Genomic DNA, 26,405 nt, shown 5'->3' on the forward strand with positions numbered 1-26,405 from the left:
ACATTCATAGCTGATCTTACTTGGTAAAATGACTTGTTGCTTCCAGGTCTGTGTCTTGCGGACGAAGATTATTATACACATATTTCAGGTCTTGAATTCCACTTAGCTCAGGCAGTCCTGCATATAGCATCTTAACCACAACAAGAACAAAGCAAAAAGAAGACAGAATAAATGCAGACACAGTCAAGCTTACTTGATTAATTCTACCCAGAGACATCTAGGCCCAAGTTTGCATGGCAATGTCTCTCAGTTTATATACATGAATGCACGTAAGTTCATGCTTTTTAACCTCTCCTATTAAGTAGCAGAGACAACAGCAATAACAACTATAATAAAAGAACCACTATCATTGGAAAATTCTTGTAGATTAATAATTCAGTTTTATTCTCATCATCAACCAGTGAAATAAACATGATACTATTATTCCCATGTCAGAATTTGTGGACCTATCATTTAAAATCTGTGTGATTGGCCGGGCGCGGTGGCTCAAGCCTGTAATCCCAGCACTTTGGGAGGCCGAGATGGGCGGATCACGAGGTCAGGAGATCGAGACCATCCTGGCTAACACGGTGAAACCCCGTCTCTACTAAAAAAATACAAAAAACTAGCCGGGCGACGTGGCGGCGCCTGTAGTCCCAGCTACTCGGGAGGCTGAGGCAGGAGAATGGCATGAACCCGGGAGGCGGAGCTTGCAGTGAGCTGAGATCCGGCCACTGCACTCCAGCCTGGGTGACAGAGCGAGACTCCGTCTCAAAAAAAAAAAAAAAAAAAAAAAAAAAAATCTGTGTGATTTTGAGGAAGTTCCTTAACCTCTTTGAGTCTTCATTTTCTCATTTTTAAAATAGATGCAAAATGAGAAAGAGCTTTATACATTATAAAATATTACACAAAAATTATCTAATAATACTCATTTTAGAGAAGAAAAGCTTAATCTCCAGAAAACTGTAAGTGATATGTCCGGGTCAAATGATGTTCAAACATAGAGTATAAAACTCACCCCTCCGGTTCTTAATCCTATATTGTTTTATGACTCCATGATTCTCACTAAAAGAATACAATTTTCCCTACTTAAGTGGTGATTATATTTACTAAGTCAATAAATAATTAAGGATAAATTGTATAAGGTATTTTCCTGCTAATTTTCAGGAAGATATTTTGTTTATATTATGGTGTAGACTGAAGGACTTATAATCTCTTTAGTTGTAGACAATGTTTTTTAGAAAATAATAGAACTTTCTAAACTAAATTTGAACTTTGCAAAACAAAAAAAAAAGAAGACTGTTATCAGTACCTCTGTGACTAAGATGATAAATTATTTACTGCTCTGGAACAAAGGCCCTCTTACAGTAAGAAGTTAAGAATAATACTGTCGATCCTTAAAACAAAGGGTAAAGTAAGAATATGGTTTTGGAAAATGGGTGAAATAGTGATTAACTTGATGAAGTTCAAATGAGAAAAAGGATGGTATAAAAACTATTCTTTTTTCCCACCATTCCCACCCAGGCTGAGGAAGCAGCATATATGGGAAAGTGAGATGTACAAAGGAAAGCAAGATGTCTTTAATGTGTCTGCAGAAGGAAATCTAGGCTGGCTTTCTGGAACTGAGTATTACGTGGGTGAGCAGCAAGAGATGGAAATGAAAGGCAAGTAGGATAAGACATTCTGGCAACATTAAGGATTTTGTACTCTATCCTAAAGTACAAAAAAACCAAGAAAGCTCTTTAAGTGTTTTAACATGAGAGTAAGAGATTTAATTGTGTCTTGAAAAATCATTGTGGTTATGTATGGAAAACGGACTAAAATGAGGCCCAGTAAGAGGCTAGATTAGGAGACTGGTTCGGAATGAAGATCAGTCATTGGATTTTAAATAAATGTAGAAAGTAGAATTCAGAAAACTGGGAGCTTGATTGGACATATTGAGAGGGCTGTGAGGGGCCCAAAACACACGCTGTAATACAGATTTGACCGTCATTAGCATATAAATGATAATTGAAACCAAGGAGATGGATGAGGGAGTCCTGGAGAGTTGTCAACTGTCTCTCCTCCTGGATGATCTATTAGCATCTTAAACTCATGACATCTAAATTACAGCAAATTCTCTTCTCACATAAACTTTTCCTTCTTTTTTTCTGTTTCATTTACACTGCCACCACTGCCCAACTAACAAGAAATTCATATCTTCTTTGATTCTCTTTTTCCTGGTTCCTACAATCAATTACTTCATTCATTAAAAACACTCCTCAGCAGTCTCTTGTATTCATTCCCCTTTTTCATTGTAATTAGCATTGTCCTAATTCAGCCCCTCATCTTCATTTGCCTAGATATCTTGAATAACTTTTATCTTGTTCTCCAATCCTTATCTCTTTAATTACATAAACTCTGTTATCTGCCTAAGATCCCAGGTAGATAATGGTACTTCTTCATTATAAGCATACAAACTTCTAGTTTGTCAAGTGTCTAGGTACTAAAGTCTAAAATCCTCATTCTGGTCACAAATGTCTTTAATCACACTATAACCTATCACTCCAGCCTCATCTTCTACAGAGATTTCCATCTGTAGCACAGACTGGGCACACTTGGTTACCTTCATTTACTACACGTCATGCCCATGTTCATTAAACCTCCATACATACATTTTTCTCTCAGCTGGAATTGCCTTTTCTCTCTTTTCTTGTCTACTGAGATTCTTTTTCAAGGCTCAGCTTCCTCTTTGAAGCATCACTGATCCTCGTGATGAGATTTAATGACTGCTTTCTTTGTACAATCATATCTTGGTTCTACTTCTTTCACAGTACTTATTGCTTCCTAGCTTTTACTGTGTTTTGTTCATATGTATGTTTATCACGTTAGATCTTAAGTTCTTTGAGAACAGGAACTGGATTTGTATTTAATGTTGAATTATGTACATTGCCCAGGATGGTGCTTTGAAAATAGGTAGATTTTAATAAATGTCTGCTATAATGAATGCATGAATAAATGAATAAAAAAAATACATGATTCAGGCTACAGTAACCAAAACAGCATGGTACTGGTACAAAAATAGGCACACAGACCAATGAAACAAAACAGAGGCCAGAAATAAGGTTGCACAATTATAACCATCTGATCTTTGACTAAGCTGACAAAAACAAGCAGTGTGGAAAGGACTCCTGATTCAATAAATGCTGTTGGGATAACTGGCTAGCCATATGCACAAGATTGAAGCTGGACCCCTTCCTTACACCATATTAAAAAATCAACTCAAGATGGATTAAAGACTTAAATGTAAAACCCAAAGCTATAAAAATCTGGAAGACAACCTAGGCAATACCATCCTGGACATAGGAATAGGCAAAGATTTCATGATGAAGACACCAAAAGCAATCACAATGAGAGCAAAAATTGGCAGGTGGGATCTAATTAAACATAAGAGCTTCTGCACAGCAAAAGAAACTATCAACAGAGTAAACAGGCAACCTATAGAATGAGAGAAAATATTTGCAAACTATGCATCTGACAAAGGTCTAATATCCCGCATCTATAAGAAACGTAAACACATTTACAAGAGAAAAACAAAAAAACCCATTAAAAAGTGGGCAAAGGACTTGAACAGACACTTCTCTAAAGAAGGCATACATGTGGTCAAGAAGCATATGAAAAAAATCTCAATATCACTGATCACTAGAGAAATGCAAATCAAAACCACAATAAGATAGCATCTCACACCAGTCAGAATGGCTATTAGTAAAAAGTCAGAAAATAACAGATGCTGGCGAGGCTGCGGAGAAAAGGGAACACTTATACACTGTTGGCTGGAGTATAAATTAGTTCAACCATTGTGAAAAGCAGTGTGGTGATTCCTCAAAGAGCTAAAAGCAGAACTACCGTTAGACACAGCAATCTCATTGCTGGGTATATCATTCTACTGTAAAGACACATGCACACAAATGTTCACTGCAGCAGTATTTACAATAGCAAAGGCATGGAATCAACCTAAATGTCCATCAGTGACAGACTGGATAAAGAAAATGGGGCACATATACACCATAGAATACTATGAAGCCTTACAAAAAATGAGATCATGTCTTTTGCTGGAACGTGGATGGAGCTGGAGGCTATTATCCTTAGCAAACTAATGCAGGAACAGAAAACCATATACTGCATATTCTCACTTATAAGTGGGTGCTAAATGGTGAGAACTCATGAACACAAAGATGGAAACAACAGGCACTGGGTTCTACTTGAGGGTCGAGGGTAGGAGGAGGGTGAGGAGCAGGAAAGATCACTATTGGGATGAAATAATCTGCACATCAAATCCCTGTGACAGAAGTTTACCTATATAATAAACCTTCACAGGTACCCCGAATCTAAAATAAAAGTTTAAAATAAGAGAGAAAAAAATACTTGATGCTATTAAGCAATGAAAACATACAATTAGCAAATTTAATGCTGACTACTAAACTTAACAAACTCAACCATAGGAAGGCAAATTCCCGATAGTCACTAGAATCTAGATTAGGTTTTATCTTACTAGTTCTGTACTAAGAGGTATAGAGACTTCTGTGTGCTCCTTGAGGCAGATTTCTTCTTTATCATACCATAACTATTTTCTAAGGACAGGCTGCTTCTGTAAGGTCTGAATTGCATTCCAGTTTCTCTGGATACCCCGAGTTCACACCTGCTTGGTTAGAACTCTATCAAACATTTCTCTGGAAAGTGGACCCTATACTTACTCGTTCCCTTGCCAACACCCACACACATAACCCACACATGTCACACACTAGCTGCCAAGTACAGACTGCCTCATACCAGATGAACCTATAATAGTTCTCTCCCCACCATGTATCTGACTAAAGGTAACATGTGCCAAGTTTGCCTTATTAATGTGTTCTGTTCCTTGGAGAGGAGACTTTGAGTGTTGACTCTGTGTATCACAGAGTAAGGATGGCCTCTTAGCCGGGTGCACTCAGCTATGTCTCTTCTCTGATCCCCAGCCACATGGTTCAGGTGCCTCCCACTCCAGACTGCATGGGTAATAACTTTAACTGGGGCAATAGCAAAGGGAAAGTGAAACTAGAACAGGAAGTGAACAGATACAGGTAATGAATAGATATCTCCCTTTTTAAAGGTCAGGAACATGTTTGAAGTCTTTACTTCTGTTCTCTTCCTACGAAGTCCAAATCTATTTTAACAGTTATGCTTAGAAAAGCAGACACTCTTCCCCATCACATAGAGAAGTTAGAAAGATTTCTGATGGGAAATATCTGATATAATAATGGGTGTGATAAACATTTTAAACTGGGCAAATGGTCTCTGTGTTCTCTGGAAGCCTTCCATAATAGCTGATATTGATTTTTTAATGAGAGAAAAGCTGATGAAACACAGGCTTTTATTTTCGTGAACTCAGCCGGCAACACTCTTGGGTCTCCTACAGATGTTACTTTTAAGCAAGATGGGAATTTCATGGATTACTTTTTTCCCTGCTTTTCTCAGGAGTAAATAAAAAGCAATATGGATATCTGGAGGCATGCTGCTCTTTACCAAGGATGAGCCATTAACTCTGTAGTGGACCCACGAAATGCTTGTGGCCCATAATCCTGGGGACTGATCATTCGCACAAGATAGAATTTATAACTCATGTCAAGTATTTCTCAAGTTGTAACTGGGTCATGGTAAGTAGACTGAATTCTTTTTAAAGAATTTAACATAAAAGAGTCAGGTTGAGACAGAATTAACGAATAGATTACATACATAAGTTGAAAATAGTCTTTCACAAATTTAAACTTGGTTTTATTTTATAAGAAGCTATACCAGAGAAAGTGTGGTCCTGAAACCTTCACTAAATGCTTTGATGATCTATAGAGTCTCATAAGATACAAAATTGAGAAGAGAGTTGAGAGGTAAATGAACAGAAACTGAGGTAATAACACGGTGCTGTTTTACATGTATTTATGCATTAGTTTAATTGGTCCACATTGCTTCTGATCTCTATTTCAATTTCTGTGAGAGCCTAAATCTAAGATTATATGTTTACTCTGGATTAGTGCCTTCCACTGCCAAATTTTCTTCCTTAGCCTAAAGGAGCTGAATAATTAGAGCATAGAAGTTTTTTTTTGGATATACTATATTCCAGAAATTTTCAACAACTGATTAATGATAAATTATTTCAATACTTATGAATAAAATACCATATGGCTACTTCTTTTAAATAAAATATCACTATATATTCTCTTTGGCGATTGTTTAATATATCATGACTCAATGCTGAATGCTTTGTTAAGGTATATAGAAAAGTTTATTAAACAAGAGAAAAAAAAGCCCACTGATAGCTTTCTGAATCTATTTTTTTTCCACAGAGCTGTTCTTTCACATTATTTTAACATGCTCAGTTTTCATCAGTATAATTTTAGTGTCACCTGAGAAACAGCATAACCTATATTTGTGCTTTTCTGTTTTGGATTTATTTTTGAAATATCTGGAGCGGGTTAAAGCAGTTGTTAAAATTTGGTACTACTCCTCATATGTAGTTATTTATATCATTATAGGCATTTAGAAATGCTGGACACCTCGGTTATTATTATCATTATTTTTTTGAGATGGAGTCTTGCTCTGGACTCCCAGGCTGGAGTGCAGTGGCATGATCTGGACTCACTGCCAGCTCCGCCTCCCGGGTTCACGCCATTCTCCTGCCTCAGCCTCCTGAGTAGCTGGGACTTCAGGCGCCTGCTACCACACCTGGCTAATTTTTTGTATTTTTAGTAGAGATGGGGTTTCACCCTGTTAGCCAGGATGGTCTGGATCTCCTGACCTCGTGATCCACCCACCTTGGCCTCCCAAAGTGCTAGGATTACAGGCATGAACCCATAATCCCATGCCCGGCCACACCTCGGTTTTTTATGTAAATTAATTTTGTCTTTCTCATTAAACTGAAAATTTTAAGACTCTGGGTTTCATCATATGTTAATGTATCCTTGCAGTTTCTAGCCTATGGTAAACAAGAGCTCATGAATTCATGAGCTTGATTCTACCTGGATATTTATTATTTAAATGGGGTCAGAATCACAGACTTAATCCTTGTGGGTTTTTTTTGTTTGTTTGTGGTACAGTCACATTATAAACCTTAGTCATTTCATACTTGCAAAATGGCCTAATAGAATTGGGAGCTAGAATGCAGATTTACCAATAAGAATCCTTGGCTATTACTGAAAAGCCAACCTGTAGATTTTGGAGATGCGTAGAACTTTATATATCCACTTTACACGAGAAGAAACCAGTATATTTGCATATGAAGGACATGTTTATAATATTTTTAGAGATACTTATCTTTCAAGGCAAGGTGGAGAGAAGTAAGGTGAATATGTTGTTTGAAAGGTAAAACAATAATCCAAATCAAATCTTCCTTGCAACAAAGTTAACGTTTGTTCTGTACTAACCAATGAACTTTTCTGTGGTGATGGAAGTTTCCTATCTGTGCTGACCAATATGCTACCACTAGCCAAACGTGGCTGCTGAGTACTTGAAATGTGATCAGTGAAACTGAAGAATGGAGTTTTAAATTTTGTTTAATAAAAATTAATTTGAATATAAACAAACATGTGACTAGAGGATATTACATTGGACAGTGTTCTTATAAATTAACAAGGATCTAGTATAAGAACATAAATGAACTGAAGTCTACTAAATGGCAAGCACTGTGCTAAGTGCTTTTTGTTAATGATCTGTTAGGGTTATTATGAATTTTAAATCAATTAATACACACAAAGCAATTTAAAACAATTAATACACATACAGCACTTAGCACAGTGCCTAGGTCATGCAAAGAATTCACTGTTAGGTCATTTATTCATTAACTCTACAAGGTAGATGTTGTTATCTTCATTTAATAGATAAGGAAACAGTCTTTTGGGGGTTAAGTAATATGTCCTGAAGAATGTAGCCAGTAAAATGCCAAACTAGGATTGAAACCCAGAAAGGTCTGCCTGCCACGTTTGTACCCTTAACAACATGTGGTAGAATTATTGTCATCTGGAAGTTCTAAATCAGTTGTTTTTCATAGATTCCAAATCCCATGCTGATAGACCAAATGTATGTTTCCCACGTACAGTTTGCTGCAATCCCTAGTGTGTATGTACATGCCTAGAGGAGTCACTATATCCCTCTCCTAGAAGATATTTCTATCAGATTTTTCTTCCTTCATGCTACATATCTGGTCTCCATCTCTTTAAATTGGACAGTGGAATAAAACCTTAAATTTTCCCCTGCTGGTCACAAGAGAGTGTGTAGGACGATGACTCAGTACATCTAATGCATACCACTAAAAGTTGAGTCGCTAGCAACTCACTTTCCAATTCTGACCCTCAGTTTCTTAATGTGGGAAATTGGCAAGTGATCAAAGGTGGAGTTTGGAATGGAGAGCCAGGGACAATTCTTGCCCGCTCTACATTAGGTTGTCATGATACATAAGTGAGATAATATATATAAGGCATTTTTGAAAGATCCTAGTGCCCAATATGACTGAAAGCATTATTTTTAAAATGACTGTCCTTGAACATTAGTCAAAATATAGTGGGATAACCCCTACATGCATCAATATTGATATGAATAGGAATGTTTGAGACAATAACTATGAATGAATACATTAAATTATTCAGGAATATGTTTATAAGCTGTACAATGGTACTCTTAGTTTGCTCATTCCTTTTTCTTCTGAATAGCTCCTTGGGGAACTCCAAGCCATTAGTAAAAATAGACTACTGAAGCAGAGGCATAAATGAAGCTTATTATTTTTGTTTTTTTCTTTCCCAAGGGACTTACCATTTCTAGCAGGTTCAAGAGCAGTTGGCTGTGCTTTCTGATAATATTATAAGCACGACAGCAAAGTTCCACAAAATCTTGGAAATGCTGTGGGTTTTTCCCACCCTCTGTAATAAAGTATTCCATCTCTGAAGTAAAAATGAAAGGAGCTCGGTCCCTATAAACCAAAAACAGTAGCAATCATTCAAAGGAAGAGAAATGGTTTGTCAGGTTAAATCAGCAGTTATAACGACTTATTTTCATTTGAATTTTCTTGTTTTTTTTTTTTCTCTACTATAATAGATACATTTCCTTCATTGTGAGACAGCTTGAGAAACTGCATAATTGTAGGCTTTGAATAACTGGGCTGCAATAGCGAGAAAAGGATAAGATATTTTACAATGTCAACTATATTGTCTGAAATGTTTAATTCTAAATTACATGTGGAGGGGAATACTATTCATTAAAAGTATCATAAAGACCAATTCAGAGTGAAGGTGATATTTATGGAGTCTATAAAAAATACATTTTCTGCTAAATTTTGATATGATCAAACAGATGTGTTTAACCTTATAGTATTAAAAAAATTGCCTTAAATGATGACCCTTTAGGAAAAAAGTTTCTGGTAAAAGCTAAGTAAAAAGCAGATGTTACTAATTCACTGGCATCTGCTTAGTGAAAGGGAAAAAAGGTAGCTATATTTTATTTCACACTAGACCCAGTAAAACTGCTGATCAGAAAGGAAGAATATGAGTAGACCATGTTATTATGTAAGTCATACTGACCACTGTAGTCTAAGGATGGAAAAATAAGAAAACAAAAGACCAGAGAGAAGATGGTCCCACGTCCTCTACCTTTGTTAGTTTTTTTTTTTTAATCATGTCATTTAAGATATGGATAGGCCTGAGATGAAGTATTAGCAATTCTAACAGAGAATAGCAGAGAGAGGACTGGAAACATCCCTGTTTGAGGAATTATCACTCATTGAATAAGAACATAGAGTTTTGATACCTTAGGCCAATTTAACACCAATTTGGTGAAGGGTTAGACCAAGTAGCATTTTAAAAATTCATGGATTATTGAAGGAAACTCTTATGTTTTTAAATAATAAAACATAGTTGTTTTCTTTTTGTTGCTATGCTTAGCTACTTTAGTAAAAATACAATGGAGTGAAAAATTTCACTAATCTGACAGTTAATGAAACCTTTCAGTAGTACGGATATTTATATCAGAAAGCTATAACTTCACCAATTTGTGGCAGGTTTGGGACAGTGGAGTCTAATTGCAGGCAAAATGTATAAAAGAAAACAAACACCCTAGTTTTTAACTATGATTATTTTATTTAGAAAATGTATTTTGTAATCCATGCTACCACAATGCCTGGAGGAAAGGCTAGAATACCAGTACCTTCACTTCTGTTTATTTCTTCAACAGAATTTATTGAGCACATACATACACTGAGGACTATGTCTAAAGTATCATGTCTAAATTTTAAAATTCTGGTTCAAAATCCTTTTTTATTTGGCCTTCATTGACTTATCCAACCTATGTTCTATGAATTATTTAATAAGTTCTTGACTTTAGCCAAGCTGGAAGAAGAGATATTGAAAACATGAGATAAGATATAGCATAGGTTCTAATTCTGGTCCTGCTATGTCTCGATTCTTCACCTCTAAACCACCTAACTCTTGGAATTGCTGTGACGATTAACTTAGGAAATGTACATGTACATAAATAACTGACATATAGGGAGGGTGGCACATTTGTGAATTGCTCACACTAGAGAGAGGCTCCTGCAGAGGCACAGACTGTGGGCTTGTTAACCAGGTTTCAAATCATGGCTCCACCACTTACTATAGTAGTTCTATGACTCTGGGTGACTTATTCTCTCCATGCTGCAATCTCCTTCTTTGTAAAATGGAGATGAGAGCACTTGACTCTTGATCTTGTTGAGAGAATCAAATGGGGCATAGCACATGCAAGTGTTTAGAACATAGCCTAGCATGTAGTAAGCACTCACCGAATTTTAAATAGTATTGTCTGCAAACAGCCAAGTGTCCTTATAGCTGAACCTTGTTATCACTAAATTTCATTGTCTCTTCAAAAATCTATCAGTAAAATCTCATCCTTATTCCAAGGTTTAATGTACTCTGTGTTACTCCATGTAACCTCTCTTGCTACATAAACCCATAAGTGGATCATTGAATTTGATAGCATTTTTTATATATCACTCACTCATTCATCACTATTGCCATCATTTTAGTAGAGTTTTAGTAATATCATAGATTTTCATAATCAGAAAAAATTTTAATTTTATATGTAATAGTTTTCTAATAGTTTTTCCACTGTCTATGCAGTGTTTACTATATTGAGTAGAACTTTGGAAATACTTTTAGAAGAGTATTAATTTTTATACCTTCCTGAAACTTTTTGTACTAATATGATGAATATACTTTTCTCTTTTCCATAAGGAGAATTATGGTGGACCAAATTAATTTATCTTGGAAGGTTTCTGTAGTTATGCTCAAGTTCATGAGATAACACACTTCCTTTGCCCATGGTCACCATTATTAGAAATCAGATACGGAAACACCATAACAGAAAGTTAAATACACAAGAGAAACATATACAAATTAAACAAAATATAAAGTGATATTAAAGAAACAAATTTCAGTTGTGTTTAAACATTATCATAGTCTAAATTTTCAGTGGATCCAACAAAATAAAATGCTGTATCTTTTCTGAATGATTTTCATGACTCGCTTCTGAGCATTTTTTTTTTAAATCTCAGAATTACCTTAAACTTGTGTATAAATGAAAAGAAACCTCACATGTGCAAAAAAATCCCATCTATTCCTATAAGATGTAGAAACTTCAGTTAGGATGTAATTTATCAGTGCACTGAAATGTAAACCTATTCCTACATTATAGAATTAATGTGTTGCAGTTTATCTCTGAAATTTAAGCATTACTTATACATCTGAGGTATAAATTGGTTGTGACAAAAGGGAATATTCTAAACTATTTGATCTCTCATGGTCTGTACCGTGATTACATTTTGAATTATATATTGAAAATCTCTTATTTATAGCTATATAAATAAGTTATAGCTATTTCTTGTTGTGACTATCCTATCTTGTGTTTTTTCTAGATTAATGGTTTTACCTTTGCTTACCCAAGTCCCCCCGTTCTTGCTTCCGTATCTTTTACTCATATTGTAACTACTAGTTTCTTTCTTTCTTTTTCTTTTTCTTTTCTTTTTTTTTAATCTCTCTCTTTCTCACCTGATGTTCTAAAACCGATTTAGAGGTCAGGACCAAAAATCTTGTCTTACAAGTCTTCTCCAATTAACCCAACCCTTGTCAGAGTAAGAAGTCTCTCTCTCTTTTTTTTTAATCCAAATGACCCGTATGATTTTCAAGAGCAGAGGAAGTAGCCCACCTTCCTTTTATATAGTCTTAACATCGGAAACAATATTTTGACGTTATTCTCTTACATGCAATGAATACAACAATAAATAAACATAGCTCATATAGAGAAGAGCTTGTGACACTTTGACATTTATTTGGGAAGGTCATAAGTACAAACATATTTGTAATGATTCTGTCATTTTTATTGTCAAAGTTAATATTTTCATTAACTTATGACCATTTTTCCCTGAAGTTATTATTATTTTTTAAATGCAGAGACTGAATATTTTACAGATTTCCAATAGGGGTGAGAAGTGAGTTGGTGGTTTAAAAATGTATATATACTTAGAAATGTAAGAACATTTATATTACAGATAATTATTAAGCAGACAAATAAATTCACTTAATATAAGAAATAGCAAGAGGCTGGGCATGGTGGCTCACACCTGTAATCCCAGCATTTTGGGAGGCTGAGGGGGGTGGATTACCTGAGGCCAGGAGCTCGAGGCCAGTCTGAGCAACATGGTGAAACCCTATCTCTACAAAAAATACAAAAATTATCTGGGCACAGTGGCACACACCTGTAATCCCAGCTACTCGAGAGGCTGAGGCACAAGAATTGCTTGAACCTGGGAGGCGGAGGTTGCAGTGAGCTGAGATTGTGCCACTGCACTCCAGTCTGGGAGACAAAGCAAGGCTCTGTCTCAAAAAAAAAAAAAAAAAAAAAAAAAGAAAGAAAGAAAGAAAAAAAAGAAATATCAGGACAATTAATAGTTTGCTGTTTATTACTTTCACGTGTTTTCCTTCTAGCCATACTGTATATAAAATCTCCTTGTATAGTCATTAGAATACCAAGATCATCATTATTAAGCATTTGCAGATCACCACTGAACTGAAGAAACATAGAGTTTTAGGGTATGTTTCTGTATATTAGGTGAATTGAGTCTAATCAGGGAGATATACACTACAGTTATTTATCGACAAATACTGAGCTTCTATAATAGATTTGTGCAAGGCTCGTAAGTGAGGTGAAAGATTTTTAAAAATCAATTGTTCTAAAAGCAATATCAATTTATTAAATAAGAACAATAATGTTTTGAAAAGATTACTCCACAATACAGAGAAGGGTTTGGAACAGGGAGGGTGTATATGAGCAGATCAGACAAGAGACTTTTGCAAAAAATTTTGACCAGATATGATAATAGCTTAGATTAGAGTTGTGGCATACAGATAACAGAGAAGGGGGAAGACTTAAAGCATATTTCAGAGAAAAAAAATCAATTGGGTTTCATGATAATTAGAATGGGAAGGAGAAGAGGTGCCAAGAAGAACTTTAACTTTTTCCCTTGTGTAGCAGGAAGACTGCAGTGCAACATTCGGAGGTGGCTCAGCCTTGAGCTTAAGTTATATTTGAGGTAACTTTGAGACATACAAATGCAGATTAAAATGAGGATACTCATTTCTGGACCATGAAGAAAAAGATTTAGGTTGGAGGTAAAATTTTGTGAGTGAAACTTCTGATTCTGGGAAGATGAAGTAGGCTCATTTTTCCTTGTTCCTCCCACTGAGTATATTAAGAACTCTGGAAATTATGTACAAAGCAAACATAAGGTGACTCTGACAGGCATAAAGAAGACAGACTACCTAGGGATGTCAGGACTCAAGTAACAGCATGGAGGTGACTTTTCTGGGTTTTCTTTTGTACCTCATATATTCTAGGCATGAAATACATGCTGCTAAAGTAGGTGATCTAAAAAACCCCAAAGAAAAGCCTACTTTAAAGGGGCAGTCAAAAACAAACAAACAACAACAACAACAAAAAACCCAGCAAATTTTAGACTGTAACCCCTCTACTCCAGCCAAATATCAGGGAAGACACTGTGACACCACTTCTCCTCTACACCAGCCAAGGGCAAGGCAGGCAGCCAAGACTCCCACTCCTACCAGACTGTGATGTCCCCCACTAGGGTACTGTCAGAGAGAGCTCAGTAAGAAAATTGGTACTGGTGGAAGAATACACATAGGCTAATGGAACAGAATAAATAATATAGAAATAGACCCACACAAATACATGCCCAACTGATTTTTTATAAAGTTGTAAAAGTAATTCAATGAAGACGGGTTAGCCTTTTGAACCGATGATACTGGAACAATTAGACACCCATATGTAAAAATATAAACTTTGACCCAAAACTCATACTTAATACAAAAATTACCTTACAACGATTCACAGACTTAAATATAAATTATACAACTTTTAGAAAAAAAAATAGAAGAAACTCTTTGAGATTTAGGGCTATGCAAAGAATTTTAAAATTTCAACATGTCTGCTTTGTGAAAAATAATGAGATGAAAAGACAAACTACAGACTAGAAGGTAATATTTGCCAACCACATAGCCAGCAAAGTGCCAGTATCTGGAGTATATATTTTAAAAATTCTCAAAATTTAACCATAAAAATCAAATAATATAATTAGAAAATGAGTAAAAGACATAAAGAGATGTTTCACAGAAGATGACTTGCAGATGGTAAATAAACATATAAAAGGATGTTCAGCATTACTAGGAAAATGCAACTTAAACCCACAATGAGATGTCACTACCCACCTATCAAAATGGCTAGATAAAAAAATAATGAAACAATACCAAACGCTGGCAAAGATGTGGAGAAACTGGATTACTCACACATTACTGGTGAAAATGTAAAGTGGTACAGTCACTCTGGAAAATCACTTGGCAGTTTCTTAAAAACAACAACAACATACAACTACCATACAACCCAGCAATTATACTTTTGGATGTTTATCTCAGAGAAATATCTGTTCACAGAGACTTACAAATGAATTGCTTGCAGTAGCTTTATTCTTAATAGCCAGAAAAAGGAAACAACTGAGATGTCCTTCAATGGGTCAATGGTTAAACAATATATGGTACATACATATTAAGAAACATTATTTGTCAATAAAATAACATAACTTTGAAAGCACAACAGCTTGAATTAATCTTCAGAGAATTATTCTGTGTGAAAAGAGCCAATCAATAAAAATTGCATACTGCATGGTTCTATTTATATAACACACTTGAAATGACAAAAATATAGGAATGGAGAACAGATTAGTGATGGTCAGGGGATAAGAATGGAATGGGGAAGAAGGTGAGAGGGAAGTGAATGTGGCTACAAAAAGGCAGCCCAAAAAATCCTGGAGGATGAAATTGTTCTGTATTTTGAATGTATTGATATCAGTATCCTGGTTACAAGAACTGTACCGTAATTCTGTAAGATGTTACCATTGGAGGAAACTGGTAAAGGATTTATGGAATCTCTTTGTATTATTTCTTACAACTGCATGTGGATCTTCAATTATCTCAAAATAAAAAGTATCTTCAAAATATTGTGAGTTATTTGGATATAGATATTGATAGAAGTCTTGACATAGTTAATATAGATGACACCAGTTTGGTGGAAACTGTAGAGTGAGATGAGAAAAGCACTAAAACGAATCTTGGGAAATTGATCTTTTGGTAACTTGGTAGAAGGAAACAATTTTGAATTAGATATCAAGAAAGGGAGAAAAACTAGAGGGTGATGATACATTACATAAGGCATGTGAAGAAGATACTTTGAGGAAGGAATAGTTAACATTGTTGAAATTTGCAGGTAAATCAAATAAAATGATGAACAAGTATTTTTAGGTCTAGTATTCTGAAGGTGTATTATTCCATTCTCACACTGCTATAAAGACATACCTGAGACTGGGAAATGTATGGAGAAAAGAGGTTTAATTGACTCACAGTTACATAGGCTGTACAGGAGGCATGGCTGGGGAGACCTCAGGAAACTACAATCGTGGCGGAAGGTGAGGGGAAGCAGGCACAATCTTCACGTGGGGGAGCATATGAAGGGGAAGTGCTACACATTTTTAAAAAACCAGATCTCATGGGAATTCACTGCCTATCACTAGCACAGCAAGGGTTAAATCTTCCCACATGTTCTAATCACCTCCCTCCAGGTCCCTCCCGTAACATTAGGGATTACAATTCAACATGAGATTTGGGTGGGGACATGGAGCCAAACCATATCAGGTCATTGTTGATCAAGTAATGAAGAATAAAACCAGATCAAGTGGTTATGGATTGAATGGGAGGTAAGGAATGGAGATCAAGAGTTTATAGACAACTCCTCCAGGAAATTTGTGAAGGCGAGAAAAATGGCATGAAGCCTGGAGATTTTGAGGCAAGGTTATTTAAACGTTGGAGAGACAAGCTTATTTATAAATATTATTTGAGAGGGAGAGGATAAATATGCAAAAAAAAAAAATGAACTATTGATAGTATAATGTTTATCAGAAGGTGGGAGGGGAATGGCTTCAAAGCACAGATGGAAGGACTTACTTTAGAAGGGAAAAACTGGTCTTCTATTATAATAGAAAGGAAGAAGAGTGTGTGAGTTTTTTTTATTGGTAGAAAAGTAGACTCTGTTCTGATGGTTTTATTTTTCTCAAGAAAGTAGATATGGTCATCTGTTTAAAGCAGGGAGTTGGCAGGAGTGACCTGAGGTTTATGCTTGAGAGGTTAGGGTGACAATTGTTGTAGACAGTGAAATAGTGGGATGGCTACAGAAATGTGCCATTGCTGGGCCATGAGGGTGCCCCATTTTAAACTAGTGACACGTGTTTGCTCTGTCATGTGATCTGAGAGCCCTGGGCTGCTGTGTATAGCACAGAGACAGCAGATGGGTGGGTTATGGCGCTTGGTTATCTTCTGCTTCCACATTTCTGTTCATAATATGTTCTGCTATAGGCTGTCTTTCCCCTACCTTTTCCACAAATTTAAGTCCAATCTTTTCTTTAAAATCCTGTTCATATTACACTTCCTCTTGAAATCTTTCCAATAGCACCAGCCCTTGCAGTGGAAATGGCCGTATTTTAAAACACAATATTAAAGAAATGGACAAGGATGCCAGTTGTAATGAATGAACTCTGAAATAGCTGAGGAGCGATATCCTTAACATTATCAGCCTTTTATTTATTGAATTATTCTTTAAACAAATACATATATACTCAAAAAATGAATGATGTTTGATTTTCAAGTGTTACATACATAAGCTATTTAAAAACAAAATAATTCATAGAAGCAATTTCCTCAAATGTGAATTATGCCATCTAGATAATACACTGGGTTTCTTCCCAACAGTTCAGGCTGGTCTTCAGACATACTAATCTCAATAGGATAGACTCTGATAGGCTCTGAAATTAGAGTAAAATATCCTAAATGTTTAACTTATATGAGCTTAACTGTACCTACTAGATTAAAAAAAAAAAGTAAGAAAAATCTTAAAAGAAAGTAAACAATTCTGCCTGCTTTTTCACTCAAAGAGAAAATGCCCAACAATGAGAAAGTGATCCTGATACTTTCATACTTGGGCTTAGTTTTTGCATGCCTCTTGCAGTGCAACCACCTTTCATGACATTTAATTGTAATTTTTAAAATTGTGAATTTAATATACATCAGGGTCATAAATGCAAGATGCTACCTAAAGAAACAGTCATCTATCCCAATGCTGGAGAAAGCATAGGCTGTGTTGGGATTATTGAGAAATGGGAATATCATGGCATCTTCCAAAGATTCTACCATCTACTTATTACCTACAACTTTGGACAGATTTTAACAGTTAAGACTTCTCTCTGTCTTAGTTCTTTATTTGTGAAATAGAGAAAATAACAGTATCTACCTCAAAGAGTTTCTGTAAGAATTAATGAAGTTAGTGCATAGCAAGTACCTATGAGACTTTAAAGGGTATTTTTGACCATTTCCTTTATAATCGGATCTTCTTCACTTGATGACGCAGCACCACGCTACAGGGTACTTGCTTTGTGCCAGGCCAGTGACAAGCTGCATCAAATCCAGAGCAATTTGAGAAGAACTACATGTTTGATATTCATGATAGAGGCAGGGGCTATGGAGATATGGAAAGTGGAATGAAAAGATAGAACTCTATCAATAATTCATGATAGTAGAATTAGTCTGCTGGACTCTATGAACATAGACATTTCTTCCTTTTATAGTTTAGTTTATCCAGTATTTTATTTGAGCAACTGATAAAGTCAGTAAATAAAAGTATACAAGCTTAAATCCCAAACTGAAAGACTTGAATGTTTGAATAATGTATTTGTACCCCAAACCGAAACGTGGGACTTAATAATAAGGCACATTTTGTTTTTATTATTAACATTAGTTGTATTAATTCTTTGAATTTCAACTATTTTTATTCCTAGGAAATATAATAACATTAATGTATATTGTTTAAAGATTTCTAAGAGTTGTAGACTCCTATAATAGTAAATGGGAATAGAAATAATGACTACAAAGCACATTGGGGAACGTTTAAGCTTATACTGTTCCTGATATCACAAATGACCTACATTTCAGAGAGCACATTTTTCTGTTCAGCAGAAAGAACACAAGTCTCTTGTCTAATATCCATGAGTTAATTGAGAAGGCAAATTTGGAATCTCCATTGGATAGGATAGAACATTAGATAATTAAGCAACACAGAAAACCTCATATGTGCAATATAATGAGAACATGAGAGTGCATGTGCTATTATGGAAAGAACATTTAACACCCTGTGAGATCTCCAAGCTCTCTGCAATTATTAACTAAGGACAGCCTTAGTTAGTCTTTTAAGTGTAAAACAATTTTTTTTCCTGGTTCAGTCTCTTGTAAATGCAATATATGTCCTAAATTAGACCCCCGGAAGTCCCCGATCATCAATAGATTAATAACTTTAGATACTAACTCTGGTTCCTCTCAGGCTCAAATACATCATCTCTTATTTGATAAGGGTGGTTAAAACAACTATTTCTTCAAAATTATCAAGTCTCCTTTCCTAAGTATAACATATTGTGTCTGAATTCATAGTAGATCAGGATTTCATGAGGACAAGAAGAGGCTGATTAGATCCTTCAACTGCCCACTTTTATTTCTTTGAGGTTGAGTTTAGAGGAAAGAGCTCTTTGAGGAAAGAGCACAGCTATGTTTCACATGGAATTCCAGTGTACACTTGAAACAGAAGTAGTCTAGTCTGGATATGAGGAAAACATTAACAATGCTATAACTCTTGGGTGAAAATTGAATTTTAAATACACATTAGGTTCTAAAATCAGGTTGAAGGTGAAAATCAAGAACAACCTAAGTTACCTGTAAAAACATTTAAATAACCCATAGAGTTACCATGTGCATGATCAAAATACAGGCATGAGGCATTGAATGTACATATTATCTCTTACTAAATTCAACCCCATAGTTGTTTCCCCCAGCAACAGAAGCAGGGCACTATTTCTTTAGTTGGATACTAGATAAAGTTCTTATACTAAGCTTATGTTTAGGAGACATTTGTATTATTCTACAAATTTAGTCTAAAACTAAATTTAGAGTCAACGCTATGAGATCCTTATATTGGCAAGCACATTGTACCTTAGACCAGCTAAGGAATCAGCATTGATGCCTTCCATCTTATGCTTGCTTTGTTCACAATGGGGTATTGGCTTACTAAGTGCGAGAAGCAGAATCCTTATACCATGTCAGTGGATCCTTCCTTTGTTCTTTTATTGCATCTTTCTCACAAACATTTTCCCCTTCTCAGTCATCCTTTACTCTTTTCATCTGGAAACCTACAAAGTCTCTCTTTGGGGAAAATTTATTTTTCTTATCAGAGAAACTGTTTTTACTTGAAATCAGGGGTTGATATAAGGGAGCTATTCAAAAGAAATCCGGCAATAAAACAGTAGAATGATGAGGTAAAGTCAAAGAGGGAGAAGTAATAGTGAGAAGATGAGATTGATAAAACAAACTTTGTTTCCTGGGATGGTCCGTGTAAGTGAGAGTGATTTATTACGTCCAAAGCATTATTTAAATGCGAGGTGTAGTCTGCCTAGGATTGGCTTTGCGACTGGCGGAAGACTTCATCCTCAGACTCTCACACGAAGAGTAACCATCAGGTTAAAAACCAAACCAAACCAAAACAAACAAACACACAAAAAACCCTTGGTAAATTTCCAGTTAAGGTTACAAAATATAGCACGTTCTTAATAAATTTATATTTAGAAAAATTGTACCCTCTCAGGTTCCTGGGTCAAGGAAAGTAAATGTGAAGACATTTTTTGAATGACCCTTCAATCAACTGAAATTGAACCTCTGCTCTATGCTTGGTGCTTAGGACACAAAGATATTCTTAAAACACTCACAGTTGGAGAGATATTGGAAAGTATTTTTCCTTTCTAGAAAACTCAGATGATACAAAGGTCTGCTGTGAGTAAAAAGAAACCACCGTATTTCTGAGAAAGCAATCATGAATAACAGACCAATGAGAATCATCTAATTTCAAAGAAAACTAAGATAGTAGTTTTCTTTGAAAAGAAGAATTAAAGCATGCAGGAGATTATTATTACCTATCATTTGGATCACTATGAATATTGTACTGAATGAGAATGATTGGAGTAAGACACAATTATTCCTTTAATCTGTTAAGAGAGTTTTTTGTTAAAAGATAGTTTTAAACTGAGAAGATTTAGAATATAAATACTGTAATACTCAAATTAGAAATTAAATTATTTTTTTAAAAAATCAGTGGTAGTTAATTAACTATTGAAAATAATATCAAAACGATTATAGACACAGGGAATTTTTGTGAATAGTATTGGGATGAAAATGCTGAGATTAATTAGAGTAGGTAATTTGTTGTCTATTGGGATAAAACTTATAAAGGGTTTCAACAATGTTGTGATAAGACTGATACATGATAGTTTGATCATCTGGGTGTAAATATTTCAATAGGAAAAGAACAGAGGTTGATTTTTATTTTGCTGAGTTCTGGAATCATTTTCTATCTCTTTAAAGTGGATTTATGTCCTATTATGCAGTGATGAATATTTAATAGCTGGCTTACGTTGTTTCCTTAGGAAAAAAGCTCTGATTTGTGGCATTTGCCAATTTTATGTGGAGTAAATACTCCCATTATGGCTGATTTTAGGCTATCAATATGATGCCATTAAATATAGAATTGAGAAGAAGTACACACAATAGGTTCTTGCAAGACAGTGTGGGCCAGGTTCAGCATACATCTGCTTGTATCTGAAATTGCATTAGAAGTGAAGGATAACTTGATGAAATACCTCCCAATCTAAACCTGACAAAAAGTGTGATCCAGTCTGTCAGTCAACAAGCCTCAAACTCAGAGAACTTAAAGGACTAGTAGTTCAATTTATGAACTTCAATATACAGATTTTTTTTTTTTTTTTTTTGAGATGGGGTTTTGCTCTTGTTGCCCAGGTTGGAGTACAGTGGTGCAATCTTGGATCACTGCAACCTCTGTCTCCCAGATTCAAGTGATTCTCCTGCCTCAGCCTCCCAAGTAGCTGGGATTACAGGGGCCCTTCACCACGCTCAGCTAATTTTTTGTATTTTTAGTAGAGATGGGGTTTTATCATGTTGACCAGGCTGGTCTCAAACTTCTGACCTCAGGTGATCTGCCTGCCTTGGCCTCCCAAAGTGCTGGGATTACAGGCATGAGCCACCAGGTCCAGCCCAATATACAGATTTTTAAAAAACAGCAAAAATATACTTAATTTTAAACAAAAGAAAAAATAATTACCCAGAGATGTAACTAATTTCTCATCACTTCATTTGGAACACTTACATTAATTGCAACAAACTTGTATAAAGCCCTCACTTAGTGCTGAATACTCTTCTAAGAATTTTACTGTTATCAATTCATTTAATCTTCAAAAAAAATCTGTTTTATAAACAAGAAAACTGAGGCACAGGACGGACGGGTGGCTCATGCCTGTAATCCTAGCACTTTGGAGACCAAGTCGAGTGGATCACCTGAGGTTAGGAGTCTGAGACCAGCCTGGCCAACATGGCAAAATCCTATCTCTACTAAAAATACAAAAAAAAAAAAAAAAAAAATTAACCGGGCGTGGTGGTGGGTGCCTGTAATCCCAGCTACTTGGGAGGCTGAGGCAGGAGAGTCACTTGAAACTGGGAGGTGGAGGTTGCAGTGAATCAAGATTGCAACATTGCACTTCCACCTGGTTGACAAGGTTGGAACTCCAGCTCAAAAGAAAAAAAAAGAAAAGAAAACTGAGACACAAAGAAGCCACTAGTTTAAGGTCACACCATTAGCATATACTAATACAGGATTAAAATAACACATTGGAAGAGTGACATCAACAAAGTGACAAAGATTTCTGTGGCCTCACTACCCCCATACCCAGAAATTCAATTAGCAACTATCCACAGGCGAGAATACCACCCTGAATATCCTAAAACTTGAGAGTGAAGTTGAGACACCCTTTGGACTGCAGAATCAAGAAGGGCTATGATTATATAGTAAAAGAAATGGTTCTCTTTGATTGTGTCACCCCACCTTCAAGCTAGCATAGCATCATCCACAGATAATTTCCCTGGACCCACAGTTTCTACGGAGACAAATGTGAGTTGGAGGCAGGCATTCAGTTTTCCCACTTTTCTGGGACACTTTGCAGGAGGCTCACTCCTGTCTTGTCTCAAAGGAAATGCTGGGAGTACCAATAGGGTTAAACCACCTGGGCTCATTTAGAAAAAAAGAACGGGAGTGGGGCTCACAGCTACCAGCACACAGATTGTGGGGGTTGTTCTTTATCTGGCCATTGGAGGTGCCATATCAGAGAGACTAGCAACAACATTATAATGGAGAAAATACAGTTCATGGATATTTCATGGTCCAATCCTTAGCCAGCTTCCCCACACAACCCAGATGCTCTCATAAGTCTTCACAGGGTTGACAGGCAATTGTAGATCAGTGATTGCCCATGGAGAGAGCATCCAAACTTGCTCAATCCTACCAGTGGAGAGGTAATCCCTTAAGTTTCAGTACTCAAATTTAGTTTTCCCCATACAGGGTAGGAACTGCAGATCAGTGATTATTCACAGAGCATCTGGCCCTGACAAACTCTGGCCATGAAGAGGTGATCCACCTAATTTCAATGCTTGCATTAAGTCTTTCCCAGACTTGGAGGCAAGTGCAGATTAGCAGTTACTCATGGAGGGAGCATTTGGACCTACCCAACCCTAGAAATGAACAGGTAATCCAACTGAGCCCAGTGCTCTTGTTGTCTTCCCCATGCTAGGAGGTACCTACAGATCAGTAATTACCTATAAATGAAGTATTTGGCCCTGCAAGACTTCAGCTGCAGAGCAGTGATCCTACCAACGTTGCTACCAGCTGGCCCAGCCAGAATTCCAGGTTATACTAAATAGTAAAGCTCTATCACCATCAGAAAACACAAACAAAGACAGGAAGAGGTGATGATGTCCTCACATATGCAGGCACCAATATAAGGACACAAGGATTATCAAAAATCATGGAAATATGACACTGCCAAAGGAAACTAATAAAATGCCAGTAATAGACCATGAAGAAATGGAGTACTATGAAATGTCTGATAAAATATTCAGAATACTCCTCTTAAAGCAGTTCAAGGTACTAAAAGAAAATTCAGGTAGAAAAATGAAATATGGAAAATAAAAGAATACATCTTATAAAGGAATAGAAGCAGTATCAAAAACCCAAATAAAAATTCTAGAGATAAAGAATACAGTAACTGAACTGAAAAAGTTATTAGAAAGCTTCAACAGTAGACATGATCAAGCAGAAGAAAAAAAACAGTGAGCACAAAGACAGGACATTTGAAATTATCCAGTCAGAGAAACAAAAAGAAAAACAGAATGAAAAAGAATTAAGAAAGTTTATGAGAATTAAGAGACACTATCAAGTAAACTAACCTTCAAATAGTAGGATTTCCTAAAGGAGAGGAGAGAGAAAAGGGCCTAGAAAGCATATTTAATAAAATAATGATGAAGAATTTCTCAAATCTGAGGAAAGATGACAACATTCAGATACAGAAAATTCAGAGGCCATCAATTAAATTCAACTCAAAGAGGAAATCCCCAAGACGTCACACTCCAATTATCAAAAATCAAAGGTAAGGAAAAAATACTAAAATCAACAACATATGAAGAAGATATCACATTCAATGGACCACAAATATGACTTTAAACAGATTTTGCAGCAGAGACCCTGCAGGCCAAGAGAGAATAGGATGATATATTCAAATTGCTGAAGAGGAAAAAAAAACAAAACCTGCCAACAAGAATACTTTACCTGGCAAAGTTGTCCTTCAGAAATGAGGGAAAAAATTAAAACAAAAGCTAACGGAGTTCATCACCACTAGCCCTGCTTTACAGGAATTGCTAACGGGAGTTATTTAAGCTAAAATAAAAGTCTGCTAATTAATAACAAAAAACAAATGAAAGTGAGAAAAAAAGGCTCAATAGTATAAGTGATGCATATCCATACTCAGAATTCTCTAACACTCTTAGGGTAGTGTGTAAAGCAGTTTTAGAGAGTCAGAAGAAAAAGCTATTAAAAACAACTGCTAACGTCAATTGTTAAGAGATACAAATTAGGGGCAAGGCCAAGATGGCCAACTAGAAGCAGCAGCTATCAGTGGCTTCCATTGAAAAGGACCATAACCGTGTGCGAATCCTGCACTGGCAATTAAAGTATCCAGGTTCTGTCATCAGAACTGACTAGGCAGCTGACGTGACCCACAGAGAGGAAGGAAAAGAGCCACATGGGGCAGGGGAGCCCCCACCTTTGCTGTTCTCCAGCCTTCTTGAGTGACATCTCCGCACGTGGGAGTTACCAGATGAATACAGCCTGAAGTGAACACCCAGCAAACTGCAGCAGCCCTACAGAAGAGGAACCTGACCATTAAAAGAAAAACAAACAAACAGAAAGCAACAACAGCATCAACAAAAAAGGTCCCCACAAAAACCCCAACCAAGGGTCAGCAGAGTCAAAGATTGAAACTAGACAAGCTCACAAAGAGTTTGTGAGAGAGTGCCTCGCCTCCTACAAATGATTGCAACACCTCTCCAGCAAGGGCACAGAACTGAACAGAGGATGAGATGGAAAAATTGACAGAAGTAGGCTTCAGAAGATGGGTAATAACAAGCTATGCTGAATTAGAGGAGCATATTCTAACCCAATGCCAAGAAGCTAAAAACCTTGATAAAAGGTTACAGGAGGTGCTAACTAAAATAACCAGTTTAGAGAGGAACATAAATGACCTGATGGAGCTGAAAAATACAGCACAAGAACTTCCTGAAGCATACACAAGTATCAATGGCCCAATTGACCAAGTGGAAGAAAGGATATCACAGTTTGAAGACCATCTTGCTGAAAGGCAGGCAGATAAGATTAGAGAAAAAAAATGAAAAGAAATGAACAAAACCTCCAAGAAATATGGGACTATGTAAAAAGACTGAAGCTATGATTGATTGGAGTAGCTGAAAGAGACTCAGAGAATGGAACTAAGTTGGAAAACACACTTCAGGATATTATCCAGGAGAAATTTCCCAACCTAGCAAGGCAGGCCAACATTCAAATTTGGGAAATTCAGAGAACACCACTAAGAAAATCTCTGAGAAGATCAATCCCAAGATATATAATCATCAGATTCTCCAAGGTTGAAATGAAGGAAAAAATGTTAAGGGCAACCAGAAAGGAAGTCCAAGTCACCTACAAAGGTAAGCCCATCAGACTAACAGCAGACTTCTCAGCAGAAGCCCTACAAGACAGAAGAGAGGGGTGGCCAATATTTAACATTCTTAAAGAAAAGTATGTTCAACCCAGAATTTCATATGCAGCCAAACTAAACTTCATAAGTGAAGGATAAATAATATCCTTTCTAGACAAGTAAATGCTGAGGAATTTCATCACCACCAGGCCTGCCTTGCAGGAGCTCCTGAAGGAAGCATTAAATCTGGAAAGGAAAAACCAGTATCAGCCACTGCAAAAACACACCAAAATATAAAGACTAATGACACTATGAAGAAACTGCAGCAACTAATGTGCAAAATAACCAGATAGTATCATGATGACAGGATTTAATTCAAACATAACAATATTAACCTTAAATGTAAATGGGCTAAATGCCCCAGTTAAAAGACACATACTGACAAATTGGATAGAGTCAAGACCAATCAGTGTGCTGAATTCAGGAGACTCATCTCACATACAAATACACATATAGGCTCAAAATAAAGGGGTAGAGGTAAATTTACCAAGTAAATGGAAAGCAAAAGAAAGCAGGGTTGCAATCCTAGTCTCTGACA

General features: G+C 36.2%; 1 protein-coding gene across 1 annotated transcript in view; it reads right to left on the reverse strand.

Moving 5' to 3' along the window:
* PIK3C2G (phosphatidylinositol-4-phosphate 3-kinase catalytic subunit type 2 gamma) overlaps positions 1-26,405 on the reverse strand; it is a 408,211-nt gene that overhangs the window by 117,573 nt on the left and 264,233 nt on the right. The window contains exons 25-26 of the mRNA XM_033222744.1: positions 8,794-8,950; positions 21-130 (exon numbers count right to left, since the gene is read on the reverse strand). Of these exons, the coding sequence (XP_033078635.1) occupies positions 21-130; positions 8,794-8,950 (267 nt within the window). The remainder of the gene's footprint in view (positions 1-20; positions 131-8,793; positions 8,951-26,405) is intronic.

Source organism: Trachypithecus francoisi, unplaced genomic scaffold, assembly GCF_009764315.1.
Source record: "Trachypithecus francoisi isolate TF-2019V2 unplaced genomic scaffold, Tfra_2.0 Lachesis_group11, whole genome shotgun sequence".
NCBI classification, from domain to species: Eukaryota; Metazoa; Chordata; class Mammalia; order Primates; family Cercopithecidae; genus Trachypithecus; species Trachypithecus francoisi.